Source organism: Bicyclus anynana, chromosome 22, assembly GCF_947172395.1.
Source record: "Bicyclus anynana chromosome 22, ilBicAnyn1.1, whole genome shotgun sequence".
In the NCBI taxonomy this organism is placed as follows: domain Eukaryota; kingdom Metazoa; phylum Arthropoda; class Insecta; order Lepidoptera; family Nymphalidae; genus Bicyclus; species Bicyclus anynana.
In genome coordinates, this window is record NC_069104.1 from 5,827,285 (window position 1) to 5,850,994 (window position 23,710).

The 23,710-nt window shown below is 37.6% G+C and overlaps 1 protein-coding gene across 2 annotated transcripts in view; it reads right to left on the reverse strand.

Annotated features, from left to right (window-relative positions):
- LOC112046630 (katanin p60 ATPase-containing subunit A-like 1) overlaps nucleotides 1-23,710 on the reverse strand; it is a 48,670-nt gene that overhangs the window by 16,283 nt on the left and 8,677 nt on the right. Inside the window, exons 1-2 of one of the 2 annotated variants that reach the window (XM_024083334.2) lie at nucleotides 12,880-13,062; nucleotides 11,105-11,210 (exon numbers count right to left, since the gene is read on the reverse strand). In XM_024083334.2, the coding sequence (XP_023939102.2) occupies nucleotides 11,105-11,198 (94 nt within the window). In that variant the 5' untranslated portion in view covers nucleotides 11,199-11,210; nucleotides 12,880-13,062. Of the gene's footprint in view, nucleotides 1-11,104; nucleotides 11,211-12,879; nucleotides 13,063-23,710 lie in introns of those variants that run through there. The other variant, XM_024083333.2, reaches the window with a different exon arrangement.

The window sequence follows — 23,710 nt, forward strand, 5'->3', positions numbered from 1 at the left end:
TCTTTAGTTGCAGTATATCAATGTCAACGTGACAGAGTATTTAAAAACTTGCGTGTAAATATCTCGCACCGGATGAATGCCACTTTAAAAGGCTTTTGAGACATTTTTTCCTGTACATTCCTACTACGTCCTTTGAGACTAATGAGGGCTTAATTAACGCACAGTTCAGCTCGGCGCAAGATTGATTGGTTCCTCTTCAAACCTGGCATGCTTTTAAAAAGGTAAATCGTAATAAACAACTTAAAAAATGCTTTAATCTTAATCGTTTTCCCGGTTATATACAGGTGAGCTACTTAATGGTACAAGCAAATTAACACCATCTTGTAAGTGTCTATATATACATATAGAGGCAGTAATTTACATACAAGTATGCCTAGGCATATGTAAATTACTGCCTCATGGGTCCCGTGGTTAAATAAATCGGCTACGGATACGGTCCTGGGTTCCTGTGCTAAACCAGACCAGTAAAAAATAAGAGATAATCTCACTAGCAGCCTGGAGTTGGGAAGTCACTGATCTAGTTTCATATTAGAATTTCCGCCTAAGTTCGTTAAGAAGGATATTATTATTATTATGCAAATTATTTTATGGTTCCGAGACTTGGTCGCTAACTAAGGGCCTCATAAGAAGGCTGAGTCACACAGCGGGCGATGGAACGAGCTATGTTAAGAGTATCTCTGCGTGATCGAATCTATACTAATATAATAAAGCTGAAGAGTTTGTTTGTTTGTTTGTTTGATTGAACGCGCTAATCTCAGGAACTACTGGTCCGATTTGTAAAATTCTTTCACTGTTAGATAGCCCGTTTATCGAGGAAGGCTATAGGCTATATATTATCCCCATATTCCTACGGGAACGGGAACCACGCGGGTGAAACCGCGCGGCGTCAGCTAGTCAGAAATGAGGAGATCCGCAGAAGAACCAAAGTCACTGACATATCTCAACGAGTTGCGAAGCTGAAGTGATTGCCACTTCAGCTTCGCGGGGCACATAGTTCGAAGAGCCGCTGGACGTTGGAGTCCCAAAGTGCTGGAATGCCGACCCCCCACCAGGTGGACCGACGACATCAAGCGAGTCGCAGGGTTTCGCTGGATGCAGGTGGCTCAGTATCATGATGTTTGGAAGTCCCTACAAAAGGCCTATGTCCTGCAGTGGACGTCCATCGACTGATACGATGATGATGAAATTATTTTAACTTATCTAGTACTGAAAATGCCATTAAAAACAGTACAAAAGTACAATAAATGTTATTGTACTTTTGTACTGTTATACGATATACTCTCTTATACCGTGCGCACGTCATTGATTGACGCGAGACGATTCGCGATCGTTAACAAACTGGAGAGGTGAAAATCACCGCATCGAATGTCCGCAACGGTGCACAGCCGCTGCGTATACGTCCGATGCTGCGTCCGCCTCACACAGATGCCTTGGTACACCGTACACCATAAGTTCTACAGTTCCCATTAAACTTCATAAACCAACTATAAGTAGTAGACCGGTTATACGACTAACTAGCAGACACCATTAGACCTCCTTAATCGTCATAACAGACAAATGCTAACTATAAACTACCTCCCCGCCAAATTACATTTTTGTCCGTCAAGCAGTTTTCGACATTTCGTGATGAGGGACACTGCTCATTAAACAAACACCTTTCGGTATCGGATATTGGACAGTCCTCGGTCCAGAGTATATATGGAAGAAGAAGAGAGCGATGCAGGTTAAGCATAGTAGCGAAGTGTCTAAACAACGCGCAGCCTACATAGGCTTCCTACAACAACACTCCACTAAGCTTTTGCAATAAACTAAAAACTGTTATAAGACTAATGACAGCTCATTAAATAAACCACCTTCCGGTTTTAGGTATAACCGACAGTCTTCTGTGACGAGCATGTATAAAGAAAGAAGAGAGTTATACCTACAGGTTATGCTTAGCAGCGGAGTATCGGAACAACACGCAGCCTTCTTAGAAAAATGTATGAAGTAAGAAGAGATCGATACACGTTATGCTTAAATGTAGTGGAGTATCAGGACAACGCGTAGCCTACATTGTTGTTGGAGGTAGCCACCACCAACAACAACACTCCAAGAGGCGTTCGACAACCTGGGGTCTTACCACAAGCTCTTAAATCCGTAGCGATTCCATAATGATTCAACATTTCGTATTTGTAGTCTGAAGGCCCTTTCGCAGGTTGGTTGGTATAGCGATTTTAGACGTCATCGACCATTTGATTCACTCAATTCGTACCACTTTCTGAGGTAAGATTACTTAGCCCTCATTCGCACGAGAGTTTTTTAACGTAAGTTAAAAAATCGTTCAAGTAGAACAAATGATTTCCAAAGTATATGTTCACACGACAGCGTTTTTAAAACAACGCTCCTTTTCGAGCAGTGTTGCATTTTAAATTTTTGGGCGTTGGAAATAGTGTCGAAAAGTCCCATAAAAGAAAAAACGGAAGGATGTTTTGACGGCCTATGTTGCGCAGTAGTATGCGCGGTGGATTTACAAGCCGAAAGTCCTGGGTTCATCCCTGGCTTTTTCTTAATGGGTCCAGGTCTGGCAGGTGGGAGGTTGAGTAGGCAAAGAGACGTAAGAAGGTAAAATAAATATTCTTCGTGAATATTTATTTTACCTTCTTACGACTCTTCGGTCCATAGGTAGAGTATGTTTGAGAACCTATGGTGTACGCCGTACACCGCAAAGATTGGAAAGCATGGAATTTTATAGATTACTCAAATTGCCTACAGATAGCGTTCACAGCAATTACAGATTTAGATTAGTGACTGTCTATTATTTTAATCGATTGTTATTTTATTATATACGTGATATTCTGCTATCAAAGATTTTCATACACATGTAAACCGGCTTGGAAAAAAAAGAATTGTTCAAATCGGTCCCAGACGTCTATCATTAATGATAGTTTGGTTTGGCCAGGAGTTTTTAGAGCCAATCTACTCGCAACATATATTTTAACATCCTAATTTTGATATAAAACATCTAACAAACATAAACATCCTAATTTTGATATAAAAAATGAACTTTTCATCTATTAAACAAGAAGGTGAAGGTCGTTTCTAATACGGACAGTTTTAAGTAAATTTAAAAATTTTAAGTTATTAAATCGTCCCGAGGAATCAAATCCAAGACTCCCTGTCTCTGCTGTTGTTCCCTTTATTACTGAAGATCGTGGTCCTGGTAAGATCCCAACTGCCTGCGGATCCACGTTTTCTAGCTTATTTTTGCTAGCGTCTAGAAATTCGTCTTTGAATCTTGGATTTAGCTGGTCATCCCAGATATACCGTACGTTCAAAAATCATCGCATACTTTACATCAGAGATATCGTTAATATGATAAGCATAACTAATTCATGCAAAATGTAACTGACCTTCCACTATTTATAAGAGCCAACGACCACATTACACTAACAAGTCAAACATTAGCCAAGGCGAAGCTATTCGCGTCATTGAACAATTTTGCGCGCATCATAAATAGCAAATTCACGTAATACCATTCATAACGTCGTGTATAGATACATAAGCAGGTAGTCGAGTTACTGTCAAGAGTCAGGTCCGTGGCAGGTGAACAACAATACGCGGAAGACATGCCAGTAATGGTAATTTGATCTGCGCTGCGCCAACTCGATGTTTAGCCCGTGTTTACATGACGCGATTTACGCGCATTGCAATACAATTTTGTTGTTTCAAGTAAACTACACAAACACTTTTGAAAAGTTGTTGGTAGTACCTTCAGCAGTACAGTAACGTTAGTACAAATACATTTATTTACAGTTCGTTGTAGGATGGTGCGGGTGACAGTTTGTTTCACTCTTAAAGTTTCCCGCGATTCACGATAATAGTACGTATTATGAACGTGTTACAAGCGACTGTCGCCGTACCCTTGCTGTCTGAAAAAGACTTTAGTAGTACCTCCAACATTGGTTCGGAAGGTAAATTGTACATCTAATATTAGAAAAAGGGAAAAATTGACCGTTGATTTTTCAACACTAACTAAACCATTTTGATTTGTGTACATATTAAGCTGAGCCGATTAATCGATTGTTTTGTGAATTTTTGTTAATAAAAAAGTCACCTATCATACCTACTCTCGGATAACAAAGTAAATTTTGTTTTTTAACTTTTTGGATTATGGGTATCTTTAAATTAAGAGTGAATAGGCATTTTCTAGGTAAACGCGTTCTACCATAGGCTGCACCATCGGTTGCAATAGAGAAAAAAAATCTTTACAATAGCCCGATGCGCTACGACTTGACTTTCGCGTAAATCATATAATCTATATATGTATCTAAGTAATGAAACTAAGACGGGCATTGATGTACAATAGATCTCGCGCTGCCGACAGGTTAGTCATGATTGACAGCTCAAGAACTGTTCCGTTTTTAAAGCCCATAGACAAATCCTTCCGGACTTTCATTTTACTCGTATCTCGTATAGATACCATGGCACGTGGGACGTTTTCTTAGAGGCATTAAGACATTATCATTAACAAATAACTTAATCTACTATTATTAAAATCGTGAATTTGAACTTCGAATTAGATATTTGTTGGAAAAAACGCAAAATTGGCTGATAAGATAGTCGAAATGTGGATTGCGAAAATGTAGAAGGAAAAGGTAGAGTAGAAACTGGAAGGAGCAAAGTTCAAATAGTTAGAAGACGGTACACGATAGAGGAACATTGTGTACAGGAGATTTTGTCGCTATGGAGATTACCACCATGTTCCTTTGGCATGAGACACCTATAGAAATGAGAATGTCTCATTCTTATCTCTGTAAGTATATCTCTCTATTAAATCTTCCTAGGTTTTGTGACAGAGTTCATCAGAGGTATTACTATCGCCGTGCCTGCTTTCAAAGGGCAACACTATGTAGAACGTTCTTAGAACCTATGTTTATAGATGATAGTTTAGTTACTTATCTTAGTTTGCCTTCACAATATAACCATAAAAAAGCTAATCGCATTCACGCAGACGTTACAAAACCTACGCAATTTGAAGAAGCTATTACATAAAGAAAGTTGATTGAGAATGAAATCTCGCAGAGTAAAAAACGCCACAGCAAGTAGCAACTACGAGTATCTCGGGTACCTCCGACATGCAGATTGGAATGGAAAGTGGTTTTATCAGATCGCCACGCTCTATCACTGGCATGGCAGCGATGGTACGAACTCTTTTGTGCGAGAAATGAGACCTGAGGCACGCAGTGATGAGATAAAATGTAATCAAGCTGCTATTACGTAGAAATAATTAGCCTATTGTTATTCAAAAACGGCTTGATCGAATTTTATTTGGTTTTTAAAGTAAACTTCTTCATGGACGCTGGGCTTGGGGAATATACTGGTGAGTGCGTTACGAAAAATGTAATCGCGCGAGTTCAACGGCTGTTGAAAAGGAGAGCTAAAGTTTTACTCCAGTCACACTGCGGTCGACTCACGTTTTTTTGTTTGCTTTAACACAATGGGACAGTATTTAGAGCTGCTATATTACCGATACTACGCTGACGAAACTGACCAATGCTGAGAAGAAGACGTCATCTTCCCTTCATGATATACTAGCGAGCCCCTGCTTCGTACAGGTTCTATATGGATACTAATAACAATACAGGAAACACAGACGCCGGAAGCGCATTCCACATCTTAGCAGTTCTTATTAGAAACGTTGATAAACGTTGAAAAATGCCTATTTTCACGGCGTCTCGTTGGTTTCTGGTTAAATGACTTTTCCAAAACTGAGTCGCGGGCGTCCGCTAGTTTACCTATAAAGTCAAAGCAATTATAACTTATGCTAACAGATAACTGCGACAATAACAATACATATTTATACAGAGCTCAAGCCTCCAGATAGCGAGCTCCAACATTATCTAAACACGATGTTTCCCGCATGAAGTTCCGCAGTTTTTCATCATAATACCCACTGTTTATTAAAGAGCACCCATAAACGTGTATTTATGAATGTATAATGTTTATTCATTAGATAGTATAGTTGTTATGTACATAGACGGAGACTGGAGTATTAATGTTTCAACTGCAATGCGTGTTTAGATATCATTCGCAGGTATAAAAGACCTATTTACCTCCTCTCAGAGGTTGATTTTATTTATAAAGCTTATATTTTATTAAGACAATTCTAAGTCTTGTGCAAAGTCATCCCTATTGTCTTATAGGAAAGGTTCTTCTGTCGGATTTTAATTGGGTTAATCTTTGTGCTTTGATAAATCGTCATAGACCTACTTTTAATGGCAGCTCTTTTTACTTATATGCGTGGAGCAAGGTGCCCCAAACAAGCGGGTTGGTGATTATAATTGGTTATTTAACTATCTCTATCATGATAATCACCGCCGGATTAAAGTGGTTTCCGAGGCATCAACCAACTTCCAAATTTCGGACTTCATTTAAAAATTAAGAAGAAAGAAAGAGCCAATTTTCTTACTTTTATAGCCCGAACCAGGACTATAACCCTATGATGAGTTGAATACAATTAACATGGGCGGATTTTCTGTAAAGTCATAATTTTCACATAAATCGCCCTGCCCTTATGGTAAAGACGGAACAATCTACAACAACGCCCTCCTGCTGGCCTATTCACCATTTTGGTCTTTATTAACAACCCATTAAAATAATCACCAAATCAACTGAAAAATGTCATCTAGTACATATGATATCCACGAAGGGTTGTCAGTTTTGTATATAGGTATATCAACTAACATGTGTTAAATTTAATGAATTAGCCCGCTGGGCCTATACGCCAAGGTCGTGGCCCCGTGCGGAGCTTACTCTGGTGAAGTGTCAGTCTACGAATTCATTAGACACGCTCAGTGGGTCGCCGATATCAATCTGTACGTCACCACTAAAACAACGAATCAATGCGATCACAAAAGTGTGCGACCGAGTAAGGCGCGTGAATTCACGTCATGCGGTTATAACAATAGTTATCAAGTGGGTGAACAATTGAACATGTGTATGCATGCTTCTTTGACACCTTTTATATCTTACTAACAACCCGCGAGTTCTATTTTGGATATGCTTATTCTTTGATCTTAGGCCGGCCATACACGGTTGCTCGAGCAGTTAGCCAGGTATCAACGCAGTACATAGACCGCTCTTGCAGTCAAGGCAAGTCTTGCAGTTTTTGTCTGGTGGGAGGCACCCTACCGGCAAAGACGTACCGCCAAGCGATTTAGCGTTCCGGTACGATGTCGTGTAGAAACCGAAAGGGGTGCGGATTTTCATCCTCTTCCTGACAAGTTAGCCCGCTTCCATCTTAGATTGCATCATCACTTACCATCAGGTGAGATTGTAGTCAAGGGCTAACTTGTAAAGAATAAAAAAAAAGGCAGCACGAATGCTTGACCGCTTGATGAAATATCACCACGATGCCAATCACCCGAAGCAGTTACAACTGCTCGAACGGTCCTAGCGTTCTAAGTACGTAAAAGTCTACCTATGTATGCCGCCCTTAGAGCGAAAGCTTTTGATGCCCAGAATGTCGTAATGACAATGACACATTTGCTTCATGGACATCCTTAAAGTTCATATCTATAAGGTGTGAAACGAGTCTAAGAGTATGAAGGCTGGAATCGTGTTCGTGATTTCTCATATAAGAAAAAAATATTACCATATACCTATTCATATTTACGATCACTAGCAGATTCGGTCCTTGATTATAAGCCGCTATGACCTAAGGTGCATAATTGCCTGTCGTATTATTTACTTATGGTACATGGATTGACAAACCTTCCGCTTTAATATAATTAGTATCTCTTACCCACGCATATTTTCACCTCGCCTTAAGTTTAACATTTTAGGGAATAAAGGGAAAATAACAATTGTGCCTTTCACCTTTTAAGGTAGTTAATAATTGCCCTTTCACTTTCACCATTTATTTAGTACTTCCACTATATTAAACTTTAAGTACAAATAATATCACGTTTCTTGTTGTTTCTTATTGTGAAAGTCTTAAGGTATACTCAGACGTATCAAGGTCGTACCAGGTTGAAATAGAGACTCACTAAGATTTTTGGAAAATTTTAACTTCATGGGGTGGGAGGGAAAACTTTACATGTTCAGCTATGTTCTTTGCTAACAAGTTTATTTCGCGGTCGAAGTCGCGGGAATCTGTTTGTACTAAGTTGTCAAAAAATTCAAAACATTTGATGACAAGAATTTGAATGACGGAAAGGCAGATTACCTATCTGATTATTTTTTTATTCTATGATAAGTTAGCCCTTGACTGCGATCTCACCTGATGTTAAGTTTAGGACCATCACACAAAAACAGATATACCTACAAAGCAACTGCCACACTGTGTCTATTAACCTTAGGCATAGGTTAAGCCTCATGATAAAGTACTAGCCGACGCCCCGCAGTTATACTCGCGTAGTTCCCGTTCCCGTGAGAATACGGGGATAAAATATAGCCTATGACACTCACTAATAACGTGGCTTTCTAGTGGTAAAAGCATTTTTAAAATCGGTTGATTAGATCCAGAGATTACCCTTACAATACCACAAACTTTACCTCTTTACAATATTACGATAGAAGTATAGATAAAAAGTTTTTACATTTACAATCAAACATTTTAGGTCCTTTTCTAGTCCCGTAACACGTTCGTATGACAATGACAAGTGTGAAAACACCATTATCGTGAGAGCTAATCAGTCACAAAACCGTTGACGGACAAACTATCAAATACAAATATTGACATATGCCCAGCACACGCTATACCGATTACTGTGAATACTTGCAATAGCGACTTTCGAAAAAGTCGTTTGTAAGAAAAACTAGCCTTCAATATATATATCTGTTCATCAAATTGTTTTACTTTAAAAAACGGAGAAAGTAAATTGATGCTATAAACGCTGCAACCAGTTTTCGGTGAAGAGTACTAAGTACTAATGTGTGTAAAAAATTCCGCAAAACGTTTTATATCTTCAACTGTTCATGGGTTAATTCGTCTCCAAGTTCGTGACATAAAATTTGTCAAACTGTCAGGCGACAGTTTTAATATGGATTTGACACTAACTTGACACATAATCCAAATACGACAATATACAGAATGTCCCGTAATTAATGGATAAACGCAAATGGTAGATACACCACCTCATTACTTATATAAAACTAATTTGAATAGTTATCCAAAAATCCTAAAAAATCCATAAAAAATCCCAAGGATGAAGTAATAGGTACATTTTTTTCCGATTTTTCAATTTTTTTTTATCCTTAAATGGCTTAGCGGTACGTCTTTGCCGGTCTAGGCTCCTCCCACTTAGGGTGGTAACTTACACCTTAAATGTGAGGAGGCCTCAGGAGGTGGCATCTGCCAGACCTGGACCAAATAAGATAACCTACACCACAGGACGTCCCTCTTGTAAATCCACAGCGCATACCACTGCGCCACAGAGGCCGTCAAAAAGCTGGCTTATGTTACAAATCGGACAGCCTTCCGCAGTTTCATAGGGAGTCTTTGTCTGTATGAAAGATCTCATGATGTAAATAACAACAAAGCCATGGAGTCAAGTTGATATACCCACAATCAGACAATAAATAAAAAAGTTCCTTGTTCACAAGTAAAACGGCAATAAATCATACATTTCAATCGTAAATCAGCTGGCTTGTTCTGTGCAAGTACGAGTATGTCGAATCGACCGTACCATATTTGATTTAAGCACATAAGTGAACTTGCACGTACCGAAACGCGATGTGGGCCACGGAACTTCGTCGTACATAAAGGTTAACAACCACGTTATATAACCAAAATGTGGAAGGAAATGTTTACAACTTCACCTTGATAGTTACCGAAAATACATAGATGTATTACATGATTTATTTTTTAATACAAGAATATTTGCTGTATCTTTTAAATATGACCAAATATTCCCCAAATTTCCCATTCCCCTCTGATTATACTATGTGCTTTGTAGCATGGTGCGGGTGAAAATTAGCCGCGATTCACGACAATAGTACGTATTATGAATGTCAAACGCATTATAGTACCGTACAGTACCTAGTTATGTGCACAACTGTACATACTTTAAGGTTTTAATCTACTATATCGTTGACCACGTACAGTACAAATAAAATATAAATAAAAAAAACTAACCACAAAATCTACAAAATATATATGTTACTCAGTGAATATGTAGTCTAATGGTGAAAGAATTTTTAATAATTTTGAATTCGACGAGTAGTTTTTGATTAAAATTGTAACAAACATCTTTACGCACAGGTAAGTTTAATCATCAATTGCGCAGCAATTTTAAACTGTTAAAACAGTTTTTTTTTCAAAATAGGTATATCATCATTGATAGGTAAAAATGTTACCGAGAAAACAAAACCAATCTCATAATATTATGATTTTTATAACAATGATGAAAATTGGATAAAGCCCTTCTCTTCCTCTCTTTGGGGTTCCTGTATAATATACAATCTTCTTTAATCCGCATTTACGTAGGGCGAAGTTAAAGTAAATCCCATTATCTGTTATTTAGTAGCTTTGACTAATGATAAGATATCGTAGGTACATGTTACAGAACGTAGTCATAATATGTATATTCTATCCTTTTTGTAGATCTATAGACCTGTTTAAATATACAACAACCGAATAGCGCAGTGGGTAGTGACCCTGCCTTCTGCATCCAAGGCTGTGGGTTCCCACGACTGGAAAATATTAGTGTGTTTGTGTATTATTATGTTATTATTTTTATTATTTACGAGTTAACCCTTCATGATCATGATGATGATGATGATGATGATGATGATGATGATGATTTTTTTATTCTTTACCTACAAGTTAGCCCTTGACTACAATACCTGATGGTAAATGATGATTTCTGCACGACATCGTACCAGAACGCCAAATCGCTTGGCTATACGTCTTTGCCGGTAGGGTGGTAACTAGCCACGGCCGAAACCACCCACCCGCCAGACCTGGACCAATTAAGAAAACCTCGATCGTCCCAGCCGGGGATCGAACCCAGGACCGCCGTCTTGCAAATCCACCGCACACACCATTGCGCCACGGTGGCCGTCGATGATGATGATGATGATATTTATTCATCTGAAGAAATATATTGCATGTTCAACTCACTGCAGGTGAGAGGAGTGATGGCCTTCTCTCCCTCGTGCTGGAACATCTGCAGTGTCGCCACCGTCGCCTTCAGCTGTTCGTACTCCCGCGCCATTTGCTTCTGGACCTGTAACAATTACTATATATTAGTATATAGAGGACGTGATAGCCCAGTGGATATGACCTCTGCCTCCAATTCCGGAGGGTGTGGGGCATGCCTCCGGTCCTGTCCTCTTCCATCTTAGACAGCATCGTCAATTAACATCAGGTGATATCGCTATCAAGGACTAACTTATCACTGATGAAAAACAAGACATATATCCTGGACCAACAACAGTTCCTAGGGATTCCTCGGGAACTTTGAGGTCACAAAATCTATAACGGATCAGATTCGAACTGTAGTACAAGGTCAACCTCGTATCATTGAACTGTAGCTACAAGAATTGTAACCATTTTATACAGTTTGATTACAATCCTTGTAGTTACGTGATTGTATTTTATTAAAAAAAAAATGTTCAACCAAGAAGGCTGTATGCAAAGTAAGCCAAGGTCTAATGGCCCGACTGTGCGAGAATAAAGTTTTGCATACATCGGAATATTTGTTACAGCCTCTTAATAAATCACACTAATATTATAAAGGCTAAAGTTTGTGTGTTTGTTACTCGAAATGGAGACTGATTAAACCCTGGATTAATACACAGGTTACTTTTATCTGGGAATGTCCATGGTCGCCGGCATCAGCTCGTAAAATTAAATGGAAATTATTAAAATACTACAGCTTGGCAACTTCGTTCATAACACTCCCGATGGTCCGCGCGGGCCGAGGGGCGTGTAGCGATGAAGGAAAGACCCACGACTGATACACCTCACTTCCCCGCACGCACAATTTCACACCCGCGCAGTCTTTCCCCCCGTCACCCGCATATCATGGGAGTGTCATCAACGAACTTACCAGACTATATGCGTTGTGTCTATGTCGTAAAGTAATTGAAAATTCTTCTTGTCATTCATAAAAAATATTTAAGTACGATTTGAAATTGTGATGAGGTGTCAGGTACAAAAATAAATAATTTAGCTACACGAGTAGGTTTCTTAACTTTGATGTTAAAAATCCCTCATTAAAGACCATTTCAATAAAAGAAGTCACTATTAAGACATTTACAATTTCCAAGAAGTAATGCACCCATAAAATAACAGTCACAACGAAAGTTATCCCAAACGATACAATTCGTACAATCTCTATCGTCTCAAGAACCATCACCGCATTTCAAAGAAAGTGTTGACGGGCTCTAGCCAGAGTACCCTAGCAGAGCCACACAATGAAACTAATAGCTGAAGAGCTAATCGAAAATTTTTTATGTATTTGAAGCAGACTGAAAACCTGACCTGTATCGATGTTTTTGTAATTCGACAGTGTGAGTTTCGAATTCGTCTGTATGTCTCTCTATCTTTATTATGGGGTTAGACAGAGATGAATTCGAAATTGACACTGTCGAATTATAGACATCGTTACAGAATAGTGCATGTGAACCTACTACCCTAATAAAAAACTGAAGAGCTGACTGGGAAAGCTACGAAAATCCGTATAATTATATCCCAAGCGAGATTTTTTTTGCAAAATATATTCTAGATGCAATCAATTTTTAAACGTTTAAATTGAATATTTAAAGAGTAACAAAATAAATAAGCCAGTCGGGTCTTAATAATTATATTTTAATAGTTCTGAAAGCTAAATAATCTGGCTAATGTATTTTTACTCTTTAAACTTTAATTTTCAGCTTGCCTCAAACACCTACCCAGAAACGCCGACCAGCTCTCGGACCACAAAATGAGTGATTTCCTTCATTCACAGTAGCGAAATTTGATATCTCACAAGATTAAACACACAATAAAATAAAGAAAAATCAATTCCCACACAACACAAAGCACCTTATTCGTTAGGCAATATTTGTGACACAAAATATTTGGTTAAGAACACCTTGACCGAGATTTTGTAACAGTTCGTTAAGGGTGTTTAATATGCGGTTATTGAAACTACCCACATATTTTACTTCGGCGCGTATCGCTCGATGACGGTGAACGTACACTAAACTGGAGCGTTGGTACGCGTTCTACAGTTGTTAGGGTTGCCATGTTTGAGTAAAAAAACAAAAATGGCTATGGTTGATAAATAAAAAAATAATGCCGCATTACGAATATAACTTGCCGCAAACTTATCTGGCCCGATGATGAAGGTGTCGCTATTGAAGTCGGCCGCTCAGGGATTGCATTTCTGACACCTGTCAATATCACCTTTTATATTTGTTAATTAATTAATTATTCAATTTTTAATGTCATAACTAGGGTTAATAAAAATATTTAAATATCTAATTGACATTGACAGGTGTCAGAAACGCAATCTCCGAGCTTCCGGACTTTATTACAATGTTTTGCAAAATGGCGACCGCTGCGACTGGTGCGACATTAGCCACTGGGTCAGATAAGTTAATGGCACTATAGAGGAGAATAATTGCAATTTTGTTACCCTCATTGGTAATATCAATTACAAGTCAATGGGGATGATGACTAATAATAATAATAATAATAATAATAATAATTTATTTGCTGAAACTGTGGGCTACAAACAAACTGGTAAACTAGGTTTGAATATATTGATTTTTATGATACATTCGGGTAAATAGGGTCAATGTTAACTAATTTATACATAAAAAGCAAAGATTGTCTGGATATTTGCAAAATAAATGAGATTATAAAATTTCAAACACTATTAAATTTTTTTTATCGTAATTAGATGAAAATTTATACAGTTTTAGCTTCCTTACATTAAATGTGACATTTTTTAATATATGAACTATAAAGATAAACGCACAAATAACAAAGATATTAGTAATTTTGTTTGAACGCGCATACAAATCTCACGATCATTACATTGCCTATGACGTCATTTTTTCGAGCCATTTTGTATGGGGCGTTTTTCAGGGATCCGCGGCAGCGCCGCAAATCTGACTCTTTAAATCCCTGTAGCTCCGAAAGTAATGATCTCAGATACCCTGTTCCTTTTACAAAATTGCTTTACTATTAGTATACTCTTAATTTATATACAATTTAAAAAACTGTCATCATCCCTATTATATCAATCCATCAATCATTTACTTCCTTAAGAGAAAAAAAATGGTAAGGCATGTAAGTTCTACAATAATAAATTCATTTGAAATGTTTAAAATATATCCCGTTTCATTATCATCAATTAATTACTAATAATCAAAATTGTGGTTGGAATGAATATTTTAGTATAGCAGTAAATAAATAGGTGGTAATATTAGCAAAACCCTCATAAAAGCGTAGATCCATGAAATAAATAAAAATTAGTAAGTATGGTTTTGTTTATACTTTTAGAAATGTCCTTGTAAAATCAAACGTGTGTTTAGCCTACCACTACAATAGCCGAATAGGGCAAGCGGCTGCAGTAAAATTGTGCCGGCTTCTAAGAAAATAATAACTTAAGCCGCGATTTCATGTTGCGATTGTATTTTTAGCTATGAACTACTTTTACCCGATTGTTTTAACCACTTTCAATATGAAGATGTTTTGCATTCATACAGTTTAGCTGGTAAAGTTCTCGCCGGCATTCAATACAATATACTAATATACTAATATTATAAAGAGGTAAAGTTTGTAAGTTTGTAAGTTTGTCACATTTTTTAAATGGGGTAATCTTCGGAACTACTGGTCCGATTTTAAAAATTCTTTCACCAGTAGAATGCTACATTATCGGGGAGTGCTATAGGCTATATTTTATATTGGTATCATATATATTAGCCGAGTTATCACAGTTTTGGTCATACAGGTCGGACTGAAAATCCTCTTAAACTATTCGCATGCGCTGCCTTAACTATTGTGTAAAATTGAAATTAATGTATAGAGGCTTTATGTATCTTTAAAAGTTCTACAAAAAAGTCCGCGACACCATATATCTATCTTCTATATATTAGCAGATATAGTACCTTTTGTGTTTTAAAAATTATTTATTTTATATACTTAGGTTTACGTCATTATTTATACACCTAAACTTTAATCCTTATTAAAATAAATTATTTAATAATCACAAGGATATTATGGAAATAAGATTTGCCCTTTACAGTATGTTAATTACTTAAATAGTTTCGAAGATAATACAAAATTTCTAAGACGCAGAAATTCCGCTATATGACGTCCGGCGCTTTCATTTACGTAGTTCCCGTTCCCGTATGAATATGGGGATCAAACATAGCCTATGACACTCGCAAACAACGTAGCTTTCTATTGGTAAAACAATTTTTGAAATCGGTCCAGTAGATCCAGAGATTACCTCCTACAACCACACGAACTTTACCTCTTTATATTATTAGCATAGAAGTCTCTACAAAATATTTCTCTTGGTCATATCACCACTCTCGAAGGACTGGAACGATTTTGCTAAGGGTAGGAGTAAGATAGAGAAGTTACAGGGTAGGGTAGGGTACGGGTAGGGAAGCGTAGGGGTAGTGTAGGGATAGGGTAGGTTTAGGGCCGGGTTTAGGGTAGTGGTAGGGTAGGGGTAGAGGTAGGGTAGTGGTAGGGTAGAGGTACGGGTAGGATAGGGAAGTGGTAGGGTAGGGGTAGGATAGGCGTGAGATAGGGGTACGGGTGGGATAGGCGTAGGAAAGGGGTAGGGTACGGGGAGGGTAGGGGTAGGATGGGGGTAGGGTGTAGGTAAGGTAGGGGTAGGGTAGGAGTAGGTTTGGGGTAGGGTAGGGTTAGAGTGGGGGTAGGGGTATGGTAGGGTAGGGTAGGGGTAGGGTAGGGGTAAGGTAGATGTAGGGGTTGGGTAGGGTTGGGGTAGTGGTAGGGTAGGGGTAGGGTAGGGTAGGGGTAGTAGTAAAGTTGACATCGAAATTTACGCGGACGAAGTCGCGGGCGTCCGCTAGTACAATATATTGTAGATTGTCCGGGACTACTGAATTCTCGTAAAGGAGATGCCCTAATTTAATATGGAGGGTGGCCGATGATGATGATGATGATATTAATTAACCCTACAGTGGTTGCGCACATTACTTACGTAGTGTAGTACACTTTCAAAACCAAATAAGAGAAAGCTGTTTTTCCAGATATTTTCCACTTTGTATGGCTGGATATCATGTAATCCGCGCGACCATTGCAGGGTTAAAAATAATTCATTACAATTTTTAATCAATAATATCATCATTAGCTGTTTTAAAAGGTCCACCACAGGGCCAGTCCTTACAGTAAACGAGCCCGCCCGTCCCACTTTAACCCAGGATCTCGTGAACCTTGGCGTGAATCAGCCTAACCTCTGGACACGTGAGGTAGTTTTTAGTTCCAGTTATCAACCCAAATTCGGCCCACTGCTGAGCTCGAGTCTCCTCTCAGAATGAGAGGGGTTATGCCAATAGTCCAGACATTAGGATTGGCAGACTTCACACACGCAGGGAATTAAGAAAATTCTCTGATATGCAGGTTTCCTCACGATGTTTTCCTTCACCGTTTGAGATACTAGGTAGGCAGGTAGTTTATAGTCAGTAAACGTTCGCTAAGATGACCTCTCTAGTAATGCTGTAGTTCCATACTGAGTCCTGGGTTCGATCCTCAGCACGGGTCAATTACGGGTATAAGATTTTCTGAATTGGCTCTGGTCTGGTCTGGTAGGCTTCTGCCGTGGCTAGTTACCACCCAACGGGCAAAGACGAACCGTCTATCGATTTAGTTCTTGTTCTTGTATCTTCCAAGTAAGCCTGCTTCCATCTTAGACTGCATTATCACATAACATATGGTGAAATTGCAGTCAAGGAGGTTCAAGGGCGAACGTGAGAGGCGATAGCCCAGTGGCTATGACCTCTGTCTCCGATTCCGATTCTAACGTAACCCCTCTCATTCTGAGAGGAGACTCATGCTCAACAGTGAGTCGAATATGGGTTGTCAATGATGATGAATGATAAAGGGCGAACGATGTCGCGAGCGTGCTAGTTTAATATAACGAAAAAGGTCCCAATAAGGTTTCTCACACTATCCTAAAGACATCATACACACCCCCAAACTAGTTCCGCGTCCAACGCACGTGCATAAATTAATCAGGTTCAACGACCCAGCCCACAGACGGACAGCCGAATGCTATCAGCATGCGTGACTCCCGACACATGACGTATGGCGGCGACAATAGAACAAATGCTTGGCGGCAATCCAGACACCGAATTAGACTAGGTGACCTAAACTGTGACTCAGGACCTGCCATCCGGTTCTCAGTGGAACCCCTGTATCATCACAACCTGAGTTTTCTATTCGAGGATACGTCGAACGAAAGATAAGTTACGATAGAGTTGACTAGAATAGGCTAGTTGACACTCTTTTTTAAATAGTCTTAAATTGTTCATTAGCGTTCTCTAGATTGAAAAATAAAATATAATATATATTTTTAGACATGAATAATTTAATTTTTAAATAATTATATTTCTGACAATACGAGCCAAATCGCTGTCGGTCTATATTTTAACTGTTTCATGACATCACAAAATGGACGACAGCGTTTTTGACGTTTGGAAAATTAAAAATACATAATTTTTAAATTGAGTTTTCTATGAAATCCTTAACTTGTATTAATTAATATTGATATATTTCGGACCCTTATTTCATGTACTATACGAAATTAAAATTAATATCGTTTATATTAAATTTGATACAAAACTGCCTCATAAGCCATTTATTGTTAACCTATGTGGAGTCCGATTTTGAGGTCCTAACTAAAGTCCTAGGTCAGAATATGAAATATATTTCTACTTAAAAAAAAAAATGTTGACAGTAACCTGGTCGGAAGGTCACCTTAATAGTACCCCTGAGTTTGACAAGCATTTAGAAATTCAGTCATTAAAATTTGATAAAAATTATCACCTTAACGATAGACGTCCACATATGCGCATCGTACGTACGATGTAGTTATGTGGACGCCTATCATAAGTTATTAAATATAAGGTGATGGAAGTCTGTGTCTGTCTGTGCTTAAAATAATCTATATATATGCAAATAATATGCGGAATAATATAGCGAAATAAAATATAAAAATTCCGTTAGAAAGAGCTATAAGATCTTGATGAGTGCATAATTGCTCTATGTCTGCCATTATACAACGCATCATAAAATCTCATATCTCAATGAAAAGTCATTGAACCATATATGCACTTTCCTTTTCCGCCAGACGTCCGTTTGCTATGATAATTATATCGCGAAAGATACATTTATTACTAAAAGTAATTATTGCAATGATAGCAATAAAAAGTAAAAAAGTTCGAGTCGGACTTGCTTATCGAGGGTTCTGTACAAATTCGTAGGTAGTATTTGATTACGTACTTAAAAATGAAGATCATATTTTTCGCAATTTAATTACAAATGTGTAGTTTTCAGATATTTTGACGCCAAATAAACGGACCAAAGCAACCTTGTGCCTATAAGAGTTTAGTTTTTTTTATTTTTGACGTACGGAACCCTAAAGTAAAAAAAAGTAGAGGCATAGCGTACTTTTACAACTGCTGCGATCTTATAGTAAACGCTTTCTGTTCTAAACAATATTCTAAAATTTTTAAAACATTAAGTAAGTAAGTCAAAGAAGACAACGAGACAATTTTATCTACATAATATTTTAGGAAAAAACGATTCTTCATCCCTGGGCAACGAAAAGGAGCGATATTTTTGCATCATGAATCTGGCAATTACAGAAGATTTAGGTCATAGGTAATAATTATAAAGGTGTTTGATCCATGGGCATCTCCACGGACGATAGAATCGCAACGAGGTCGTCCTAATATCGTCGATCTTTACGGTTGAACGATAACTCGTGGCGATAGTTTCGCCCTGCGAAGATAGCCCTTAGAGTTTGGTGACACGGTGAGATATCGCCGCGATTCTCTTCCGTGAGGATGGCCCCCTAACCCAGCCATTAAGTCAAGGTCTATCTAGTTCCAACACTGGATATTAAACAAACGGACTAAATTAAATTGAAATTTCTAATCAAAGGAATCGAAAACAGGCTAAGTAATCAAAATAATCTAGCAAATCGGCTAACTAATAAGAGTAAGTAGTTACGAGTAACTAATGCAAATAGTCTTCGATTTAATAGGCTATCGACTCAATTGCAGATTATATGAAGGGATACCCTACAATAAACTTTATGAATGCTGAAGGTTTTTCAGTCCATTCTATAACCCTCGATGTAACACAGGACCCTTGAAAACGGCTCCCTTGTTAAGGCCTCCACAGTCCATAATTGGCTGCCGTAATTACCTGTTGTAATTTATCATAAGGTTTATCTGGCTATCGCAGGCTTTTAGTCCAATGATTAACCCCACAAATCCTGGCACACACACGTAAATTGAGCCATCAATCACTAATCAAACAGCCAGTTAAGTTAAACAGCGCGTCGGAGCGCCGAACGCTAGCTCATTAGTTTGCCACTTTGTTGATCAACTAAAACTGCATCTTCACACTGACTGCTGTGACGCACAATCACATTTAATCCAAAGAGGTGAATCACAACCACGGGTGTATCAGGTTCACTAAAACATTTTCATGTATAGTAATGCCAATGCGAGTGCACATTGTTTGCATTGTAAAAAAAAATCACATCTTATAGAAATTCAAATCTAGGAGTACATGTCCAACCTAATTTGACTTTTTGTATATATAGCGAATAGAGTTCTGCGATAATCCTAGTCCTAAGTAAGTTCATAGTACAGACCCTACACTTTTTAGAGAATGCCTTCATGATGATTGATTTGAACACAAAATTACTAAACAGAATTTATGAAATAGAAATGGGACCAATCTGGAAGTACACTCTTTCAAACAAAAATAGAATTTTCAAAATTGGTTACTATATGACGAAGTTATGAGGTAAGAAACATTAAAAAAAACATACGCGTCGAATCGATCGTCGAGAACGTCCTCCTTTTTTGAAGTCGGTAAAAAACAAACATAGGACTACTATAATCATACCAAGCAGTGTGAAACCCCCATTCAACCCAAAAGAGATACTGTACACGAGGCAAATAAACAATCATACTCGAGTGTTTACAATCAATTTGAAATAGCTTAACCGTATCCCGTAGTAATGCAACGGTTTAGAGAATTCAGTAATTCAACATCGGTCCCGATTCGTACAGCTTATATTTACAGGTTATCGAACTTTTAAACGGAAACAAACGTATCGTAGTTATAATCACAATCGATGGAGCAAGTCGTGATTTACAAAACAGAGTCCAATACAAATACAGTAAATGTCAGTTATGGTGATTTGAAAGTCAGATAAAAATTAACTATGGTAGTACTACCTACTATGGATCAGCACGGTAAGGTTCAACTTTGAACAAGTCTACCGATATTAATATTGAATAGATGCACAAAAACAAACACACAAAAGCAAGTAATCTTCGTGAAAAGTGAACGCAAAAAGTACACTATACTCCGACACCTCAAACACAATGGCAAAACCATCAAAAGAGACGTAAATTCTCCTGAGATCTTCCGAAAAGATTTATCGACATCGAGTTGATATTTTTTCTTGGTATCTTTGTCTGTAGTTTCCTGCAGTCAAACGTATTTATTTCTGTATAATTCCATGTTTCCTTTCAGGAAATACCACTTCAACGTTCTATGCGACTTGGAATAATTTGAATACCCATAATTTCGTCACGTCCAGAACTCCGGAAGCCACTTTTTATTTACAGAAAAACAAGCATTAGTAGGAATCCATCAATGTCCTCTAGTAAAATAACGAAGTAAAGAAACCACAAACGGATTTTTTTAAAAAGCGTAACATGATGGAAATGTACATTATCTTAGATAGATTATCATCTCCTTTCCCTTATCCCACTTAAGTGGGGTCGGAAAACTATGTCAATCTTTTGCATTCGTAACTATTACTCGTCAACGCATCATCCATATCTTAGACAGATACGCCTTAATTAAAGGGTTTAATTATTTCGGATAAATACTTTGTCTATAATAGAAGGTCTTTGGGATTTCGACCATATACGTGAATTTTGAACTGTGTTATGGATATCCATCGATACTTTATAAGATGAATGATAATATACTCTTTACGTCACCTAAGAATGAGTATCGTATCAAAGAACAAAGAAAAGAAAGCACATATTTGAAAGTTACGTTGTTTAACAGAAAACCAACAACAGGAAACTTCCGAGCTATATAAGGCACGCATAAAATTACAATCAAAGCATATTAACGAGCAATGATCAAGGCTGATTGACGACTATGCAGTTCAAAATGCATTTTGAACAATTTAATTCCCATTTAGTTTCAAACACACCAAGTGTAATTAATTGTAAGTAATTAAGTTATTAGAACATTAATCGTTCACTTTATTTATGTGAACTTAATTATTTAAAAGCCAACCAAGATCTTGTTAATCAATTTAATAATTCACGTATTTCAGGACTAAATACCAAAAGAGTTCCTATATTTCTTGACTTGATCTATCAAACCACTTTAATATCCTTTTAAATGATGAAAGGGGATTTCCCTTTCATCATTTTAAAGAGAAAGGAAACTTGCATATCTGAGTATTTTCTCAATTTTCTGCGTGTGTGAAGTCTGCTAATCCGCAATGGGCCAGTGTGGTCGACTATTTGGCCTAACCCTTCTCATTCTGAGGTGACTCGAGCTCAGCAGTAAGCCGAATATGGGTTGAAAATGATGATAATGATTGTTGGTACAACAATAGTCCAACGGGCGCATCGCACCTCAAAACTACTACATCTATAGCTTGTAGTTGTAGTGTTATTGTAGTAACTCACACGATGTTAAATGGCCAACATTCGCCAACCATCTATACTAATATTATAAAGCTGAAGAGTTTGTTTGTTTGATTGAACGCGCTAATTTCAGGAACTACTGGTTTGAAAAATTCTTTTACTGTTAGATAGCCCATTTATCGAGGAAGGCTATAGGCTATATATTATCCCCGTATTCCTACGGGAACGGGAACTACGCGGGTGAAACCGCGCGGTGGCAGCTAGTCGTTTATAACGAAGTGTCATCTCGCAGAGTACGCATTTCAGAAACAATATGTGTTAAGAATCACGTACCACTAATTAAACTGACAACTGTGTCCTTAAAACCGAATACCAACATTTCTTTTCATACTTTGACCAGCCGACGCCAGCTATCACGTGTCTCAAAAGGAAAAACATCGTGAGGAAAGCTGCATACCTACGAATTTTCTTAATTTTCTACGTATGTGAAGTCTGCCAATCTGAATTTGACCAATGTGGTGGACTAAGGCTTAACCCCTCTCATTCAGAGCGGAGACTTGTGCTCAACAGTGAGCCAAAATGGGTTGTTAATGATGATGATGATGATAAATTTAAACTCACTAGTTTAGTTGATGAGAACCGCATTAAAATTCGCTGCGTAGTTTTTAATGATCTTAGCGTAATGAGAAGCGACTTTATTTAAGACTGTTAACAAGATAAAATTAAACAGTGAATAAAGAGTTGAGCAAACAAAACATAACTCTTAAGTAGCACAACGTCAGAAGAACAAAACATGGAGAAATTCATTATCTACATTAAATAAATAGGAGTTGATTATAGTGATGAAGTTGCATGATTAACGCGTGTTTATTCAGGTATGACGTTACGTGATAATATGCTAAATACATGGAAGTGGCAAAAACTAACATTTCTCTGTTACCTACTGCAGTAAAAATGTAACTAGGACAATTTATATAAAGCATAATGTTTGAAATTTTAACTAATGCATATGCGAAAGTAAACTTTTGCCTTATTTATAAGCTTTTATTTAATTTTCCTTGTTATTATGTGTGGTTCGCATATCTATAAAATATAATCTTTATTATTAATACTATTATAATTTAATATTAAACTTGGTTTAAGTGTAATAAACCATTACTTCCTGTACTGACAGACTTCATATCGTTACAATGATGTACGAGTCGTGCAAGTTAAAAAGTAATTTCACTTTCTATAATATCCCGAGGGAATTATTCAAGGTTTCGTATTCTAAGTCGAGACAGGATGTTCATTTTAATCCCTAGGTATAAATCGCACAAATTCCCCTAAGTTGAAAGTCGTGCGGAAAAGGATGCATTTCATTTTCATACTTTTAACATTTACTAACAGTTATAAGCAAGGCAAGGCAAGGCTCTATATAACTTCTTTTTCTCAGTATTGTTACAATTTTTTCAGCTACTATGGCGAAAATAGTTCATGATTCATAGCTGAAGTCTGAATTGTGCTTACTAATCATTGAAATTGGAGAACTTCAAATTTATTTTTCTACTAGTATTATTGTACCTACCCACAAATTTCTCTAAAAAAATATCATTATCATCATGGACGTCCACTCCAGGACTTAGACCTTTTGTAAGGACTTCCAAACATCACGATCCTGAGCCGCCTTCATCCAGTGAAACCGTGCGACTCGCTTCATCTTTGAAATCTTTGTAAATAAACTTTGTAACTGTTAGTTGGGAACTGTTTGGCCTTTTTTATTTGAGGCAAAGTTAACCCTTGACTGTGATCTCACGTGATGTTATACGCGGTTTCTTGTTTTTCATTCAGC